The sequence below is a fragment of the Egretta garzetta genome, unplaced genomic scaffold, assembly GCF_000687185.1.
Source record: "Egretta garzetta isolate BGI_Z169 unplaced genomic scaffold, ASM68718v1 scaffold154, whole genome shotgun sequence".
NCBI lineage: Eukaryota > Metazoa > Chordata > Aves > Pelecaniformes > Ardeidae > Egretta > Egretta garzetta.
This window is the reverse complement of record NW_009259600.1, coordinates 5,993,256-6,011,719: the sequence shown is the minus strand read 5'-3', so window position 1 is coordinate 6,011,719 and position 18,464 is coordinate 5,993,256. Positions and strand designations below refer to the sequence as shown.

Below are 18,464 nucleotides of genomic sequence, written 5' to 3'. Positions count from 1 at the left end.
TGGCGTCTCCGCTTGCCTGCTTCTCAGAGGCCATGTTGTGTGTCTGTAGCCGTGGCTATCCATCCGGGCGCCCGCTGTCACGCTCCGCTTTCCCCCTCACCTGAGCTGCACCTGTGGGTGCCTGCATGAGGCCTCACCCCGCGACCCTCGGCGTGGTGGACGGGGGGCACGACAAGGAGCAGGGCGGCAGTGTGAGCTGTCGGGGCACTGCGCAAGTTGTAAGGGCGTTGCACAAGTGACACTTTCCAGGATGAGCGCTGGGATGACAGGGCAAATTGCTCTCCCACAAGAGGGGCTGAGGGGTCCTCCAGGGTATGGAAAGTGGAGCCCTTACCTCCTATTAGCAGTCTCCTTCCTTTGCCAAGGGTGTTTGCTGGTCATCTCAAGGATGAGGGCGCATGGTTTTCTCCCTCCCTTGGTCAGTCTGTTCGTGTAGCAGTAGCAGATTTGGTGCCGCCAGTCCTTCTGGAAGTCTCTTGGTTTGAGCCTCAACCCCCTTGGCTTGGCTGCCTCTGACGGTACTTGTGGTCCTGTCAGACACTGCTGTGCTGGTGGCTTTCAGAAAGTACAGAGGGTCCAGTCACTGCTCAGCTGCTGGCTGGCTGCGTTGCGTAAAGCGTGTGCACCTGGGTGTCAGGGTACATCCTGAATATGCGTGTGCTCACTGCAGGTACGTTCCCTGTTTGGTCAGCAGAGGTGCCCATTACTGGCTATAGTGGTGAGAGGTCAGCAGAGGTGCCTGTTACTGGGTGTACAGGTGCTGGAAGTATGGTGTGGGAGCGGGGGTTCATGCGTGTGTAAGGGGGACGGTGCAAGCACAGGAACGTGGGGCAGCTGGCGTGGCCGAGGAGGATGCTGTTATGGCTCATTACTAGGCAGCACTGCAGGTCTTTTCCAGTCGGCAGTCTGGGCTCATTCAGAGTCCAAGAAGATGCGTCTGCTGGGGAGACCCCGATTGTGGTGAAGAGGGAAGTAAGTGAGCTTAAATCTTCTTTTGAGCCTTTCTGAAGTGCATCTCCTGTGGTGCAAAAATCCTGCACAGCCAACGTGTGCCAGTACGCAGGAGAAGCGCTGTGTTTCAGACCTCTGCAGCAGTCTCTGGTGACCGAGCAGGATTTGATTGTGTAGTCCCAGTCGAATACAGCTGCCCTGAACGAAAACACCATGTGGTGTCCAATAAAGCGGGTTAGCCCTGCCTACCCTCCCAGCCAGACGCGTGGCTGGGTCTCCTGCATGGTGGTGGGTAGCGGGGGGAAGGGGGAGCGTTGCCCCACTTCTGCCTCCACCCTGGCTGCTGGATTTTTGGCTCTGAGGATACTGCACTTGCCCGCTATTCTTCCCTGGATAAATGTGGGAGGCAGTGATGCTGGGGGGGGAGGTGGGGGTTGTGAATAATAGTGATGGTAGGAGGGGTTTGTTCCAGTCTGGACTGGTCCAGTCTAGTTCTTTCCTTCCTGTCACCGTGTGAACAATGCTGCTGCCGCCGTGGCTGATGCTTGCGACACAGCAGCCCCCTCCCCGTGTGCTTCAGGCTGTGGTGAGCTCCCTTCCCCGCCTGCTCTGCCTGCCCCAGGCCGAGCCCCCCGCAGCCAGCCAGCCTGCTGCTCCCCCCATCCCTCTGCCTGGCCTGGAGCTCTGGGGGAAGGTTGTTAAACCCCAGAAAAAGAGGGGTCTTTACAAGAGTTCAGGAGGGGTGGGTGGTGGTTGGTGGTGAACAGCAATGGGAATGTTTCTGCTGTGGGGACAGTTTTACTGGAGGCGAGCTTACCACCTTTCAGCGCTGCAGCCAGCCCCCAGGCAAGCAGCTTGTGCCTCTCCCACTCCCTGTGCTGGAAGTCTGGTACAGGTGTGTGTTTGCAGCAAAGCTGGGCTATGCGGTCTGGAAATTACTCCATCTCTCCAATTAAAGGAGAGACAGAGTGCTCTGGAATGGAGTTAAGACGGTCCCTTCCTGAAAGGCAGGCTTAATTCTGTAAGGGACTAATTTGGGTATAATGGCAAATTTCAGTTCACAATGCTGTGGATACAGCGCAGGAGCAAGAGTGTGATCAACGGGAGAATTCCTCGGGGACCTGCGCTCCCTTCAGGACCTGTTCTCCCCCGGGGACCGCCTCGCCACAACGCCCTGGCCCTGATCTGGAAAAAGCCTATTGTAACAGAAGAATAGCTGGGGTTTTTGTGGACCAGAGTAACTTTGGTGCCTCCAAGTCTGTCAGTTGGTGTAAATATGCGAGGTCATCACATTGCTGGATTTTTAGGGTTTGGTTTGCAGATATTTTAGCTCAGGTCACTGAAGGGTCTCTTCTCAGAAACAGAGATGCAGTGGATCATTTTTTTTCAAGGAAAATTAGTTGGTGCCTGGTTTTGTAGGGTTGGTCTGTATCAGACACGGGGAACTGAGGGGGCCAGTGAGCTGGAAAGGGCCTGGCCCCAACTGGCCTGCCAGTGCTCACAGGGCTGGCTGCGGGGATACAGTTGTTCTGGCAGAATTATGCGCTGTGGACGACTGGGGGGTTATTTTGTTCCTCAGATGAGTGTTACTCTTTGGGTATGAAGTACAGCATTGCTGACTGAACCGCAGTCGAACTTGAGGCACCTGCTAGTAGAGTATGCTAACAGAAGATAGATAAATACATGCATATGGGTGTCACTTGAGTATTAAAAGGCAAAGCTGCCTTGTTGATTATTCCTGCAGCTCAAAGCTCTCTGTTCAGCAAAGACCCTTAAACAATAAACGCTTCATTGTGGCTGATCACATGTGCAATTTTTATAAAACTGGGTTTGTCCATATGGGTTATGGACATCTAATACACTTCTGCTTCTTAAAATGGTAGTCCTACTCTGCCACAGTACAGCAAACTAACTCTCTGTGCTCGTTAAAGCAGAGTAAAATTGCTATGACTTGAAAGGCTGAAATTGTACTGTTTTCTTCTCTGGGTATTTAATATCAGCAAACCTGCGCTTCGAAGAGGGCAGTCAGCCCATTTTCTGTACATTTGTGTAGATCCTTCAGATAAATAATTCTCATTTAAAAGAAATTCTGAAGGGCAATTAGAACTCAGCGCAGCTCCCGGTTGACTGTTGCTACAGAAAATGATAGGTTTTCATTCCAGCTCCATGGGAACTTTTGCTGCATGCTTCCTTCTTGGGTCATGTGAGAATACTTATTGGGATAGTACTGCAGGTGATACTTGTCTGAAGCATGGCTTTTTAAGTTTTGCACTAAAGGTCATGCACTCTCCCTCTAGAAGCACCTGTTTTTAATTATTTGTTTTGCTGGGAAGGTAAACTTAATTCATAATCACTGGAAAATTTGTATGAGTTCTTGAGTATAATCAGAACAGCACTAGAAAATACTGGAGCTACTAGTTAATTTTACAAAAGGGAAGTGTTGCCAGCTTTTAGAACTGTTGTATGCATAGTCTGAGAACTAAATGTTACTGACTTTTTGCTTCAGTGGAAGAAAGGGATAAGATTAAATACACTGCATATACATTAATTCTGGCTGGCAAAATTCCTTAATATCTCAATAATTTTGACTGGTTCATTTTTAGTATTATATGCAACTGAATGCTAATTTACACGGTAAAGCTGGAGAGATTGCTCTGTGGAGTTGCTGAGAAACAGTTATTCTCAAGTTGCATTCACTCAGTAATTTAGTACTTTATAGAGTATACTAGTTTAGTTTTCCAATAGCAAGTATAAGTGGAAAAATACACTTCAGCAGTTTGCTTAACTGTAATGCAGTTGAAAAAGATGATCATTTGGGTTAGGTGATTCCCAGAAGCCAGGTTTTTGTAGTCAGCACATGTAGTCTCATTTAAATAATGAGAGCAGCAAAGATTTATTTTTACAGTAGGTTGGTACATTCCCTGTTTCGTGCCACAGACCACAGCGAATTTGTAGAAACTTTGTAGCATGTTGGGTTTACACCTGACCAGTTCTGTAGTATATTTAATTTCATGAAAATGACAGTTCCTTTGAGAAGGAATAACTTCTCAGCAGGGCTGGTTAATGTTTCCTTTGCTGCTTTTTATGTTCCTTGTGTGTGATTGTTTTACCTTAATTTGAGTAACCTAGCCTTGTACTTTAAAATGCAGCTTTGGTGTTATGTGCAATAGCCTTTAAGGGCCTACTGAAATGTTTCCTTCATTCCTGAAGGCAAGCATAAGTTTCTTTCTTTTTACTGTCTTGCTCGTCTCTGGATTTGGCTGTATGGTGTTCAGTTGCACTATATAAAGCACTATTTTTCACCCACATGCTTGTTTGTTCACAGCGGAGGAAGAAAGATCATGGCAAAGGAATTCTAAAGTAGAAAGGAAGCGGGGAGGGGAAGAATTGCAGTGGTTTACAGGGTTAAAAACACTTCTTGGAAGGGTAGTCCAGTATTAAGGCGTACTACCCTAAAGTAGGATCATGTAGAGCTCTTTGCCTTCAGTTCTGAAAATCTTCCAGTTCAGACTATGAAAGATAAGTACAAACACATCATTTCATGTGCCTAATTGTTGTGTTTTAGCAGTTCTTCATACGTCTGACTTGATCTGGCTCAGAGTATACATTCACTCTTGAAAACTGGGTATTTTACATGATTATAAACTTTCATGGTGGGGTCTTGCAAGCCTCCTTAAAAGCAGTACTGAAAAAGCATATATTATATGCTTTGAGATAAAGCTTTTATTTTGTTCTGGCTGTGAAATTTACTTTTGCATGCATTTTCTTCCACAGGGCAAAATCTCTGATCAAGTTTACAACTATCCAGAGGGCTTAGGAGAAGTGCTTTATAGAGAACAGTTCGACTTCAACGCTGAGCCACCTTGGGAACCTAGCTGATGATAGTAGGGTTCCATCTCCTAACTTGTCCATGTAAGTCTGCTTTCCTTCTTTCTTCACTTGTATGCAGGAGGATAAGCACTTCCAAAAATACGAACAGCATGTATTGTTTTTTTGGTAAGCAAGATAACTGTCTTGGTGTAGATTATCAAAATTTGAAAATAGCAGTGTGCATATTGTATGGGGCTTTCATTCAAGGGAGGACTGTAATTTTTACTCACCTAATACGTTTTTCGACAGAGTTATCTGATGGATTTCTGAGACACTTAAACATGTGCAAGTAAACTTTGTAAATAGAGTTACTTTTCTGAATTAGGGCTGTTAGCTGCAGAAATCCTAAAGGAAAATACTGTAACTTCAGTCTCTCGGTGGTAATTCTGAAGTCACAAATCAGCACTGTGTGACTGTTCAAATTATGTGTGAAGTCTTATGGTATTTTATACTGAAATAGTTAAAATTTGCTGTTGTAAATGGTAACTAATGCCAATCATGAAGGGTGTGCCTTCCCAAATGCCTGTCTCCATTATTTGCTAATTACTATCCACTTCCACAAATAGTTGTAGTTGAGCTACAGTAGATTGTGGAATTCTGTGTTGGATGGAAATTGTGCACCAATTATAAATGCCTTTACATTTTAAGAGGCAAATAATTACTAAAGAAAAACAAACCCCATGATAAACTGAAAACAAATGAATGTGCGTAGCTGATCTTAAGGAGCACAGAAAACTCTGGAATGTGTGGCTATCCTGATCTGTTGATATGTAACAATAGCTTTATGTGGTTTTAACAATAGCCTTAAATGCACTTGTAATATCTGAGTTAAGCTGATTTTATACAGTATTACTTTTTTCCTGTCTAGCTGAAGGCATTTTCATTTGGCTCAGTACCTATAAACTATAGAATGCTTTTTAATGTAAAACTTGAGAATAAGAGGTTAAGTGTGTCTGAGCCAGGTTTAAAGACCACAAAGAGTCCGAATGCCAGTTGTGTTAGTATGTATCCTAATAAGGTACGTAATGGGGATGACCCTGTTCTTTGAAAAGACTGCATCAAGGGAGGCACAGGGTGAACTGTGTTCTTCTTGTTTTGTTTGAAACTTACTGAATTAACTGCATATATCTGGTTCTATGCAGATGACTGCTCTATTCTCTGACATAACATTTTGTACTTCAACGGGAATAAAGTACAGCAGTAAAAAGATGAGAAAGGTAGAAGAACTGTTAAGAGGAAGGAGTGAATAAAGGTGCTATAAATGCATTTTAGTTTCTGAAACTGTTCTGAAGGAGTTCTGGCTTTGTCTGAAGTTTTTCTCTTTGAGGAGAAGGCTGATCTGGTACTTTCATTGAAATTACTCTTTTTCTAACTGGTAGACTGATGTGCTCTGGCAAGGTATAGTGCAAGGTATAATTTGTCCTAGAGTGGAAATGCCACTGGGTTAGCTGTATTTGTAGCTGAATGTTCAGATGATCTGTGTGTTTGAGTTTGGATCTATTATGTCTTCGGTAATAATATACTGTACATGAATGTAAGTAGTTCAGTGTTGAATGTAGTGGTGATGTAGGTAGCAGTAGTCGGCAAGTTTTTGCCAGTAAATCTGTAGCTGTTTTGGTGTGCTGAAGCACAGGTAATTGCCTCAGACACAGCTAAGATATAAGTTAGCTAGCTAATTCGTAGTTTGAGTCCTGTTCAAGTTCCAAAGTGATTTAATGGGAAAAAGGTCAATTGGTCTTCTAAACACAGTAATGAATATTATGTACCAATAGAACTCAAATCTTCTGTCTGAAGGTATACTTACATTTCCATTATGCTTGCTTCCTTATTAGAATTCTCTCCCTCCCACTTTTTTTCTTGTGTTACATTGGCCAAGGAAGAACTTGGGATGATTTAGTTCTGTCTTGCTCTTCAAGCTCTGCCTTCCTGAGCAGTCTGGCAACTGTGGTCTGAAGTCTTGCTCCTTTGAAAATCTGTTCTATTTATTGCCATATCTGGCTGATTGGAAATGGAGGGAATTAGCAATGGAAATCTGATTGTTAACAAGCCCTGTCTATGCCAAGTGGAAGCAGTAGTTATCTGGACTGGCTAGCCTTCAGGTCTCTTGACTTTGTCTAAGTAGGTGGCAATCAGAGAACAGGAGCGCTGGGAGTTTGGAGGGCGGGGGGGGAACAGGGAGACCAAATACTAATATTGACTAAGCATGTAAGAGGATAGGATAGGGAAGTAACTGCTTGCACTGTCATGAAAGAGAAGTGCTGGTATGGTACCACAGAAGCATACATGCACTTACAAGAGTACTCTCTTTTTTGTAAGCTTTGCTAAGCTTATTGGCTTTGAATAATTTATTCAAACTCTGAGAAAACAGAAGGAGGTTCTTGAAAGCTTGCTTCTTGTAGAAGATGTCAGATGGGGCATTATTCCTTAGTATCAGTTGTCTTTGATTGCTTACTTCAGCAGAGATGCTCTTGTTACGTTGCTCACTTAACTGTGGAATACTCTGGAGACAATGGCAGGGTGCAACTCACCTAAGCTGTACAGGGACTCTACTATGACCCTCAGCAGATTTGTACTGAGAGGCAACTGAGGTAAAGCACAATGTCCACTGCCATTGTAAATAAAGACACCTGCTTCAACATTTCTGTCATGTGGTTAGTGGCTGCATTCAGCAAACTCAGTGATAAGGACACAAGTTGGTGAAATGGCATCTTGGAATATTTTTTAAAAGATACTGCTATTATAAAATAGGCATTTCCTGCACTGAAAACAAGGGACTCGTGTTTCTACTCTTCTAGTATACCTGTTCTGTACTTAATTGCCAATGTTAGTGACAAAATGCTTCTACTTTTTTGATCTGTTACCTCTGAAGAACCAGTATTGTATGGAATAGGAGATTAATGTATTTTATCTCTTCATGATTTTTACATCAGCATAAGTGTTAAATCTTGTAAATAGTTATTTTGCTTAAGACATGTAGTTGAAAGGCATTATTGGGAGCACGTTTGGTTTGCAGAGACTTTGTTCTTTGCAGAGGAAGTTTTTAATCAAAGACCCAAACCTCAAGGGGGTTTTTGTAGGCCAAACAATATGTAGTTCTGAAAATGTAAAGAAAAAAACCTGAAAATGTGTTTGTTATGGATGCTTGCATATGACAAGCATGTGTTTAGTAATTTTTTCAGAGCATTTTAATTTTCTTCTATTCCAGATGTCTATGTTAATTGTAGTGTTTAAATATGTAAACTTTTATCTTAAAGTTTTTCATCTGGGAAGTCATTGTGTTAAACCCTAAAGAGCCTGAGGATGTAACGCTTACTTCAAAGAAAGCAATTGCATGCCTCTGTAGAAGTCTGGTACCACCTGACAGCTTTTGTTTGCCCTAAAATATATGTCCTGGAGCATTGTGCAGACTGACGTTTCAGGTGGTAAAATGGGTGGTGTTGCCATACTAAGTCTGTCAAATCATGACCTGCAGCAAGTCAGCACTTCTAGCAAGGACTGAACTCTGTACTGTAATGATCTTGTCTTACAGACATAGAAGATGTCTTAAACCATTCTCTCTATTTCCTTCTGCCTGTATTAATTTGATCTTTCACGAATTTTATCACTGATTCTCCTCTCCCCCGCCCCTCCCTCAGGACGGGGCCAGTCAGAACAAAGTAAAGTTACAGCACAATCCTAAATCCTACTGCAGGTATTAAACCCTTAAAGAAACATTTCTGAAGTGTACACTGTTGTGTGGGGTTGCTGTAGCAGTGCTGGTAGGAATTTCAGTTTTCTTTGTGGAATATTCTTCCTATCTTGTTCTCACAAGACTGCAAAGATGCAATTTCTTCCAGAGCAGGAGAAATTGGAGAGGAATGGGCTGTAACTGAGGACAGAAGTTGGTAGGCTGATGTGAGCTTTTTTCACTAGATGAATTTTGCAAAATGAAAAACCTTAGATGTCAGGGACATGCTTATGAAAAGCAATTGCTGTTTAGCAGCATGGGAGAGGTTTTACTAGGTGGTTTATGGCTATTTTATTAAGTCTGTACTAGCATGGATTCCTTTTCATGCCTGCCTATTGGGCATAAGATGCCTTTGGATGAATGAACTACAAGAGATAATGTCTGTTTTAGGAAATGACCTTCATCGAAGCTAACTTACCAGATAAGTGTTCTTCTGTTGTTCTTGTTTTGGGGGAGTCAGTGGTAAAGAGACCTTCTCCCCTCCATGCTTTACTTAAACCAGGTCTCACCCTCCTCACCACTGGATCTCCCCAGAAGTGAAAGGGTAGCTTTTGCAGGAAAGTATTCTTCTACACCATCTCTGTCTGGAAGCTATAGACACAGCAGTGACTAACTATGAAAAAACCCTTTCTTTTAAGAGTTCTACAAAATTAGCTTAAATCTACTCCAGTGTAATTCAGATGGACACCAAGACTTGAAGGAAAAAAGCTGGTCATTGTTTAGATCCAGCTTCTTCATTTGAAATACGAGGCACAAGCAATTAGCTTGCAGGGTGCATGCGTGTCTGAGTCAAAATCCGTCCAGTGCTGTGGCTGGTTCCACTGGGTGTACTGAAACTTCCCAGCAGGGCAGATCGGGGGTGTGCATTTGTTCAGTGGAAGTGTAGGAAGGAAGTGACTTGTAGTACAAAAAAAACCCCCAAAACCACCAAAACTTTAAAATCTAGCTAAGTTTGTACCCTTGTTATATACAGTAAATTCTTAAAATGCTTTACCTGTATGGAGTTACTGTGTCAAAATGTTGCCACTGAGTTTTGTTGAACTTTTACTGAAGTCATAGGACAGATTAGATATGTCCTAGAAGATGTTACAGATTTAGATGCAGCAACAACACATTGAAATTTGAAAATCCTCCTTTAACACCTTTTGTGTCACAAAAGGATTAAAAAAACTTGAGTTTTTTGAATGGTTAACAGGTTGCTACACTTGAATAATCTGCTGAAAATGTAAATGTTACTGTAAAAGTCGGTGAAGAACACCCTTTAAGACTTGTTTGAAGTTTTAGAAGGCGGGCATTCTTTATCATGGTGGTGGATGCACGGGCGATCACTTCTCCAAACATGCGTGCCATGCAACTGAAATCATACAACATATATAGAATGAAGATATGCATATTCATCATATTTCCTGGAAAAGGTTGTCTTATGGCAATGAGGTCCTGAAATGTATTTACATATTCCCTTCCCAATCACGCATGCTCAGTGATTTGAGTCGGTGGTATTTGGGGGTCCCCAGTGGTCATTGGGGAGCGGTCTCTCAGTGGTTGTTTTCCATGACCTCTGGGCCTTTCTTCCATGTATGTTCATAAGTTGACTCGTCAAGTGGCAAGGCCTGGTCCTTCTGCGCTTATCTTGGGGGGTCGACATTTTATCTTGGTGTCTGCTGGCTTCTTCAGAGTGACTTGAACTTATGCAGGATCCATTAATCTTGTTACAAAGAGATGTTGTTTTGAAAGTTCCTGGATGGATTGGCACTTCCTACATTTTACAGCTATCAGCTACAAGCCACAGGCTGGGCTTTTTTAAAAAAAAAAAAAAAACAGTGTAAATCTTACATTCTGTATCAGAAATCACTTTGCTCTTGCATGTATTCACCACGGTAGGTTTACTTACTCCTCTTTCTTGCAAGAAGACAACAAAAGAGTTGTTACTGTAGAAGAAAAGTTTAATATGTTTATTAAACAACCAGTGAGTTCCTGAGGATGCATAAAGTACTTTAAAACTTAAACATCAGGCTGTTTAAGTCATAATATAAATTATGCTAAAAGAATTAAACTCTGCTGTTAGCTTTTTTCTTTTGATCTTCATGTTTTGAATAATCCAGAACTATATCAAATTTTCAGTAAAATGCTGATGCCAGCTTGTCTTTCTGGGGAGGGGGTGAAAAAAATGAAAACAACCCCTTTTTGGTATTCTGCTACCGGAAATCATGGATATTTTATGGAGGTGAACATGTCAAGGCCTTCGTGCTAATCAGCTAGCAAATCAAGGATACTGATGAATTATCTGTTCAGAGGGTGACAGTAGCTACGTAAACATGACTGTGGTGTTCATGTTTGTTTTACTGATTCTAAGTCAAACTTAGTTCACAAGCTTCTCCTTTTCTCTTTTTTTGGTGTTTTTTTAAGGAGTTTTAGTGTTACAAACTTGAACAGAGGTGTGACTGTGGAGGGCCACAAAAATGGTGCAAGGGCTGGAGCACCTCTCCTATGAGGACAGGCTGGGAGAGTTGGGCTTGTTCAGCCTGGAGAAGAGAAGGCTGCGGGGAGACCTGACTGCGGCCTTTCAGTACCTAAAGGGGGCCTATGGGAAAGATGGGGAAAATCTTTTTAGCAAGGCCAGCTGTGACAGGACAAGGGGTAATGGTTTTAAACTAAACCAGGGTAGGTTTAGACTAGATAGAAGGAAGAAATTCTTTACAATGAGGGTGGTGAAACACTGGAACGGGTTGCCCAGAGAGGTAGTGGGGGCCCCATCCCTGGAAGCATTCAAGGCCAGGTTGGATGGGGCTCTGAGCAACCTGATTGAGTTAGCGGTGTCCCTGCTCCTGCAGAGGGGTTGGGCTAGATGACCTCTAGGGGTCCCTTCCAACCCAAAACATTCTATGATTCTATGACTGACTGAAGACATTTTTCCTGGTTATTATAGTGTCTACTACCTAGTCATTGTTTTTATAATTGTAATTTACTTAAATCCTTACATCAATGTGATAATTATCTTGCTCTTTTATAATTGTTTTGGATCTTCAGGTTTCCCTTAAATAAGCATATGACTCACTGTACATGTGAGACAAGTATGTTCTTACCTAGCATGCTTGTCTTTCATCATTCAGCTTCTGAATGTAACTGAAAATTCTTGCTGCCACTGAGTTAAATTCACCTGGCAGTAAATATTTCTCTTAAACATAGGTGGCATACTTGAGTTAAGCAGAAAGCATACACAATGCTGCTGGCTCTTTTCCCCGTTACTGGGTGTAATGACAAGCAGGAGCAACTTCCACTTAGTTGTCTTAGTGTTAGCTTGAGGAAAAGTAACTTTGTTCATAGTAACAATGTTCACCAAACTTTTGTTGCAAATTGTGGATTTTTTTTTTTTACTGTAGGGAGGTAGTGGAAGAAACATGAGACAGCGTTATTACCATGGCATTGTGACTATTTGAAGCCAAAATTATCGTCTTGGTTTTTAGTCTCAGTGAGGCTTTTTTACCTTCAGCTGTTATGTTTCTGGTTTCTATCAACACTTCTAATTAGAAGAATAATTCTGTTAATTTAAAGCCAAGTATAGGTAGCTTTAGAAAACAACCATAATTTTTTAATAAATTCTATGCAACTTCTGTTGAGAGATTAAAAAAAGTCTTGGGTGTTCAAGTCAGGAAGGAATCTAGTTAGCTGGCTGGTTTTGATCAGTCTCGTGTTAGTCATCAAGATGGCATTGGAAACAAAAATCTGGTCAATCAGTTTCTATAAACTAATAAACTGCTTTTAAACAAGACCCACAACTCTATTGGAATGTAAACTGCAGTTTGCTGTATTCATCAAGTAAGGCTGATGAAGGTATATAATCAGCTTGGTAGTCTCCTGCTGTCTACTGATTTTTACTTGAGATTGACTATTTAGTACATATTCTAAACCAGTGTTTTCTGTCTTGGGACCTTGTTGATTCAGGTTGTCTTTTGGAAGAAACTGCTTATAAACAGCATCTAATTTGCAGTGAAGGTTTGAGGTTAAACAAGATGCAAATAAACCTAGGCTGTAACTGTTACTTTCTTTTAATACCAGTTCCACTTACTTAGAGTGCCATTTTTAAAACTACTTCTACCTAGTAGCTTCTTTCTGTTAACCTCTGAAGTGAAGAGTTTTAAGTATTGTTGTTCTGTTCGTAAGATTACCTACAAAATAAATGCCTAATAAATACAATAGTTATAAGTTAGCATGAATCAATGAATGTCAATGTTAACATTTAATCAATAAACTGAGTTTTCTTTAACAAATTCAGAAATGTTGCATTGCAGACTGTCTTGCAGTTGCATGCTTGAATACTAATGTCACTTAAGATGCTATACTTAAGAATTGCTGAGCTGGGCAGTTTGTACAAGTATGCTACACTCGCAGTATTTTCATAGTTTGCATAAGCTCAACACAGATCAGTGTGGTACAGCCTGGGACGCTTCTCAAGATCAGCCTTACATCAGTGGTTTCTTACTCTTGTTTAAGTTAGTATCAGATTTAAAGGACACAGCTTCTACTTTATTCTTGGTTTGAGTCAAATTGCGCTATCCTTTATCCCTGACAAATGGAGGGTGGACAGAGTAAAAAAAAAACCTTGATTTTTGTCAAGTGTGTGCTACTCTTTGTAGTACATCAGATGTAGAGAGCTCTTTCTAATTTTTAAATAGTGGCATAGTATGCTTTGTGCCTCTTTTCCCATTGATTTATGTTTTCTTTCTACAGTTTGTTGCATAATTTAAGGACCCGGATATAAGGCTTGGAAGCCCATCCCTTGTGTTTCTTGGTTTATGACTGTCGGCTTTGTGGAATACGGCTGAGATGAAAGGATTTCTTGAGGATGCAAATTACTCCATTGGCCTGTTGGATGAAGGAGCAACTCTTGCAGATGTTATTGACAACTGTATTTATGAACACACTCATGTAAGTTTTATAAGTTTTCCAAATCTTCTGGTTTAGTTCTCTGTCTTCAGACTAAGTCAAGTTATTTAGCACTGATGAGCTGATGGCAACAGAGGAACAGTCGGTTAAAACTCGTCTTATAAAGTAGTTTTATAATTCTACTTCTTTGCTGTTTGCTTGCCTCAGGCTGAGTTCTGTTGGGGAAATAGGGGCAACAATTGTTACCTCCCTGAGTGTGGCTAGCAAGAAAGTAGTTTTGCTGATGTAAGTAAATGCAGCTTCCCATCTCATTGTTTAAAAAGATTTTTTTTATCAATAGGGTTTATATCAGGAACCTGCAATGGGCAAGTAGCTATTGCTGAGTCAGAAATGGGCCGCGCGTTCCCTAAAAATGTGCCAAAGCTTAGACAAGTATGTATGCTGAGCCAGTTCAAAACCATGTTTAAAATTTCTGTGGTTGATCACGGTTGTATGGCTATACATCTTCCTGTTACCCTTCTCTCCATTGGAAACATGGGTGCGAGCATATTGTGAGGTGCTACCTTTTTTTCTTTCAAGAAAATAAACCAGTTTAAAAGCTATTAAGGTTTAGCACTCTACTGGAAAGAACTTTAAATAATTCTGTATATACAATAATAGTGTTATTGAATAAGGCTTCACTCACTACTTAGGAGGCAGGAAGATGTAGCTTTTGTTTTATAGACAAGACTGTAGAAAGAAAGAGCTTTAAAAAAAAAAAAAGACGTTTGATTAAGCAAAGACTGTATCCTTAATATGCCATACCTAGGAGTTGTTCACTTTTCCCTTGGTTTAGCAGAACTGATGTTCAAATGCAAGTGCTCAACTATAGTACAGCAAATAGCTAAATCCCATGGCCTTCTGAGCTCAGGTGTAGGATTCCCAAATCCTGATTCCTAATATTCTTTTTCTGTCTAGCAAATAAATAGGTAAACTACTGGCAACATGTCATGTCTCCAACCACTGGCTGGCTCACAGAGGATAGCTGCCTCCTGCTGCTTTCATTTACTCCTTTAGCTCAAGGGGTAGAGGCCTGTGCCATGGATCTAAAGCTCCAGATCCCACGTACAGGGGGTCAGTATGCTTCCACCCGATGGAATTTCTATTTGTGTTTTTTAAACAGAAATAAAGACATTGTATACAATAAGCCACAACATAGTTTCATATCTGCAAAAGTCAAGTGCTAGAATTAACATTTGATATACAGTCTTAGATGGATCATATATTTTGCGATGGTCTTTAACTGATACACAGAAGGCCATTCATTTACAGGAATTTTACTGAGTACACATTATAAACAAATATAGAATGATCTGTTTGGATTTCTATCCACTACATCCACATCATGACTTGGTGTCAAGAGCCTATGGTAACAGATGCACAAGGGGTATTGTTAACAGTTTCCAGAAAAATGCCTGTGCATTTTCTTGAAGATTATGTACTTGACTCTGCAACCTTAACGCACTGAGTTTAGTTCTTACAATTCTGTTTGAACTTTGTGCTTCACAAGATGTGGAGAACAGTCTCAAACCTGACTTCCTGATTTAAAATACTATCAAACAAATGTTCAGTAAAATGAGCTGTTAGCTAGATCTTAAAATAATGGTAGTGCATTAAATTTTATTCCTTGTTTAATAAGCTATGTTGAGACTGTGGAAGCTTTTGTCCCATTTTCTTCCTCCAAAAAGTTGCAGACTTTTTTGAAAATACAAAGTTGAAAGATATTTGTAACATATTTTGTATTTCTAGATAAAATCAGCATTTGGCATTTAAGTAGTATCTCTTGTTCAGGAATCTCACAATATTGTCTAAATAGCATTTGTAGTAGCTCTTAGAGATAAGTGGTAGGTATTCCCTTTGATTTTTTTTAACTAGTTCAAATTACTAGTTGAAAGTAAAAACAAGAGGATTGTTCAAGGTCAAACATAAAAGTTAATAGCAGGATGAAAAAAATGTACATAATTCTTTAAGACTTTGTTTCATGGGTTATTTATGTTTTAACAGCAAACCCACAATTTCAGACATTTTATTTTCCTGGTTTTCCTTTTTTAGACTGGAAAAAGAGCATTTTATGTTGGTGATCTTGGAAAGCTTGTAAAGAAGAACATACAATGGCAGAACGTGATGGCACCAATAAAACCATTTTATCCTGTAAGATGCAATTCTACTCCAGGTGTACTCGAAATTTTGGGAAGCCTTGGTGTTGGATTTGCATGTTCCAGTAAAGTAAGTTTGTTTGGGTTTTTTTTCTGTGTATCTGTGTGCCTTATTTTCTTCATCTGTCTGCTGTTTTAAAATCAGCGTTTTGATATTGAGTGCCATGGTTATAATTGAACTCCTGTGTAACTGGCTGTTGCAAATCTATACTTCCACCCTAGCAGCAGTGGATAGTTTTCTTTAGTGTATTTGACTCTTCAGTCGAGTATTAGAACACATCTAATAAAAATTGACTAAAGGTAGTGCACTAGACTGTGTCAAACTCTGGTATGCTCCTGTTTTCCAGTCTGAAATGGCATTGGTACAAGACCTGGGCATTTCTCCTGAAAACATTATATATACAAATCCTTGCAAGCAAGCTTCTCAGATAAAGTATGCGGCGAAAGCTGGGATAAACATCATGACTTGTGACAATGATACTGAGCTGAAGAAGATTGCACGTAACCATCCAAATGCTAAGTAAGTGTCAAAATTCTGGTTTTGCTTTTTATGTGGTGGAAATCTAATTTTGCCTGTGTTCTGGGCTGTTTGAGTTGCAAGCAAGGTACATGGCTTCTTTAATACAATTCACTTGTATCTATTTATCTCTTCTCTGATGTCTCTTTTGAAGGTATCTTTTGCCATTTTTCCCCTACTAGGTCTCAGCTTCCTAATATAATAGCAAGGCCTGTGTTTTGGGAGAAATCTTGCATTTTGATTTCATAGGGAAATCTTCATGTAAAGGTTTAGGTGATTGAACTTCAGAAGTCTCACCTCATCATCTGCAAGTACATCTTCCTCCTGCTCTGTGGCTTCAGTGTTTCTTTCAGGGTGTTCTGTTTGGAGTATTCGTGGCTTCAGCTGAAGTCAGGGCTGAGAGACTATCGGCAAATGAGCATGTGCATCAGATCCAATCTAGGGTTTGGGCATGTTCTGCAGGTCTGTTAAATATGCCTAAAGGTATTTCCCTACTATGAAAACAGGGAGAAGTTTGACTCCAGTTCTATTTTCAGTCACTTTGGTATTGGCCCAGATGCTTTCTGTAGAGAACTGATCAAAGCTGGTGTTCTGGTTGTTAAATAAGACACCTTTTTTGCTGCCAATGTATTGTGGTCCCTTTTGGACTGATAGGCGCTCATGTCATTAAGTGTCACATCCCTCACACAGGAGTACTCCGGCTGTGGGTCATTAAGAAATTTGGAGTCAGAGCCTTAGTGAATGTTACAGTGCTTTCCAGTGATCAGTGAGGTATAGCTTCCCACAAATGTCATCAGAGTGCACTAAGAAACTGAATTCCTGACATCTTTACAAAGCCCTTGGTTCTAGATAGTCCTTATTAAAGTGTCATGTGGCCATAGCTGTAGAATTGAGAAGATTCTACTGAGTTCAGTATCTGGAGACTCTGCTCACTCCACCTGGTTATTTTTTTTTTTTCAAGACTACCTTGAGAGTTAATATTGCTGTTGCTAGTGATTACACTTCATCCTCATAGAAGCCTGTCAGTGCTTTGCATGCTGGAGAGTATGTCTGTGCAAAGAATGTTATCTACGACAAAAAATTTTGTGTGTAAGATCTTGGCCTTGACCTACTCCATGCATTTGAAAGCCTTAGCAATGCTAAAGCTGTTCCTTATGTCACTAGTGTTTTACCAGTTATCACTGGTGGTTTTAGTGGTTTGTTAGTTTTTTATGTTTATTTATTTCCTTGAGTCTAGCAGCCTCTTTTAGAAGATGTTGTCTATTGTAACATCCGCAGCAAGAGAAGTTAGGATGGAGATTTTCCTCGAGCCAGAGAAATTATAAAGTGGGGAGACAGACTGAATGAGTTTCGTGAGCTAGAGAAAAACAACATAAACTCTTCACTAATTTTCAAGGATCTCATAGTCTAATACTTGAAAAAGTTCCTGTTTACCTAAGGACAAGAAACTAAATTCCTACAAAAGAACTGCAATTTGCCGTCTAACCTTTCTAGAAACAGATCTCCAGCTCTCCTACTGGGTAGAGATCTGTTTGGTTTATTCTAATTCTCTTCCTCAGATCATTAAAACTTTGGTGCTGAAGTGACAGCTGTGAGTTTTCTTCTTTCTCTGCCTTGGCATAGTTTCAAAAAGTCAAAGCCTTTATAAAGCCTTGTTCTTCCTATGCGTGGTTGTTACAGCCAGGCTGTCTTTTTGTAGGTGAAGCAATTACGCTTTGGTTGAGGAACTCCTGCCCAGAAAGCTGTAATTCTCTTCCTCCTTTTCTGCAAATTCTTGTAACTTTCTGCACTAAACTCAGTACTGGGTAGGTCTCTCTTTATAATTGATGCTTCTGCCTTTGGAAGTCTTAGTAACTTGAATGACTGCAAATTTTTTTTAAGAGGAGAAATGTCAGAAAGGAGTGCTTAGTCTTTTCGTTTCTTTATACCTTTGGATTTTTCCAGGCAAAGTGTAACTGCTAAGGTTGCTGGGCGCCCTAAGAACTCCAGTAGAGGTGTGGTTGTTACAAGTATCAATGCTTCCTTAAATAAAAACCCAGACTCCCAAACACACACATCATCCTCTAGCCCTACTCTGTGTGAAACCCAGGAAGAAGAGTCCTGCTAGATTTCTAGAAATCAGAATTACACTTTTTCAGTGGCTTGCACTAGAAAAATACCTTGACTCACAATGCTGCCATAACAACTCATCAATACAATTTAACATGGAATGTCTTTAAGAAATGGTTTTGTCTAATCTTAATGTGAGGTTACAAACTGTAGTATTATGGATTAGAAATTTTTTTCATCTTGGAGTTTAACTTTTGACAGTTTTTTATTA

At 40.6% G+C, this 18,464-nt stretch overlaps 1 protein-coding gene across 2 annotated transcripts in view; it reads left to right on the top strand.

The window, feature by feature from the left end:
* Nucleotides 1-18,464, top strand: part of AZIN1 (antizyme inhibitor 1) — a 31,978-nt gene that overhangs the window by 4,240 nt on the left and 9,274 nt on the right. Inside the window, exons 2-5 of one of the 2 annotated variants that reach the window (XM_009638376.2) lie at nt 4,726-4,863; nt 13,277-13,474; nt 15,524-15,697; nt 15,975-16,147. In XM_009638376.2, coding sequence (XP_009636671.1) covers nt 13,373-13,474; nt 15,524-15,697; nt 15,975-16,147 — 449 coding nt within the window. In that variant the 5' untranslated portion in view covers nt 4,726-4,863; nt 13,277-13,372. Of the gene's footprint in view, nt 1-4,725; nt 4,864-13,276; nt 13,475-14,389; nt 14,546-15,523; nt 15,698-15,974; nt 16,148-18,464 lie in introns of those variants that run through there. The other variant, XM_035893871.1, reaches the window with a different exon arrangement.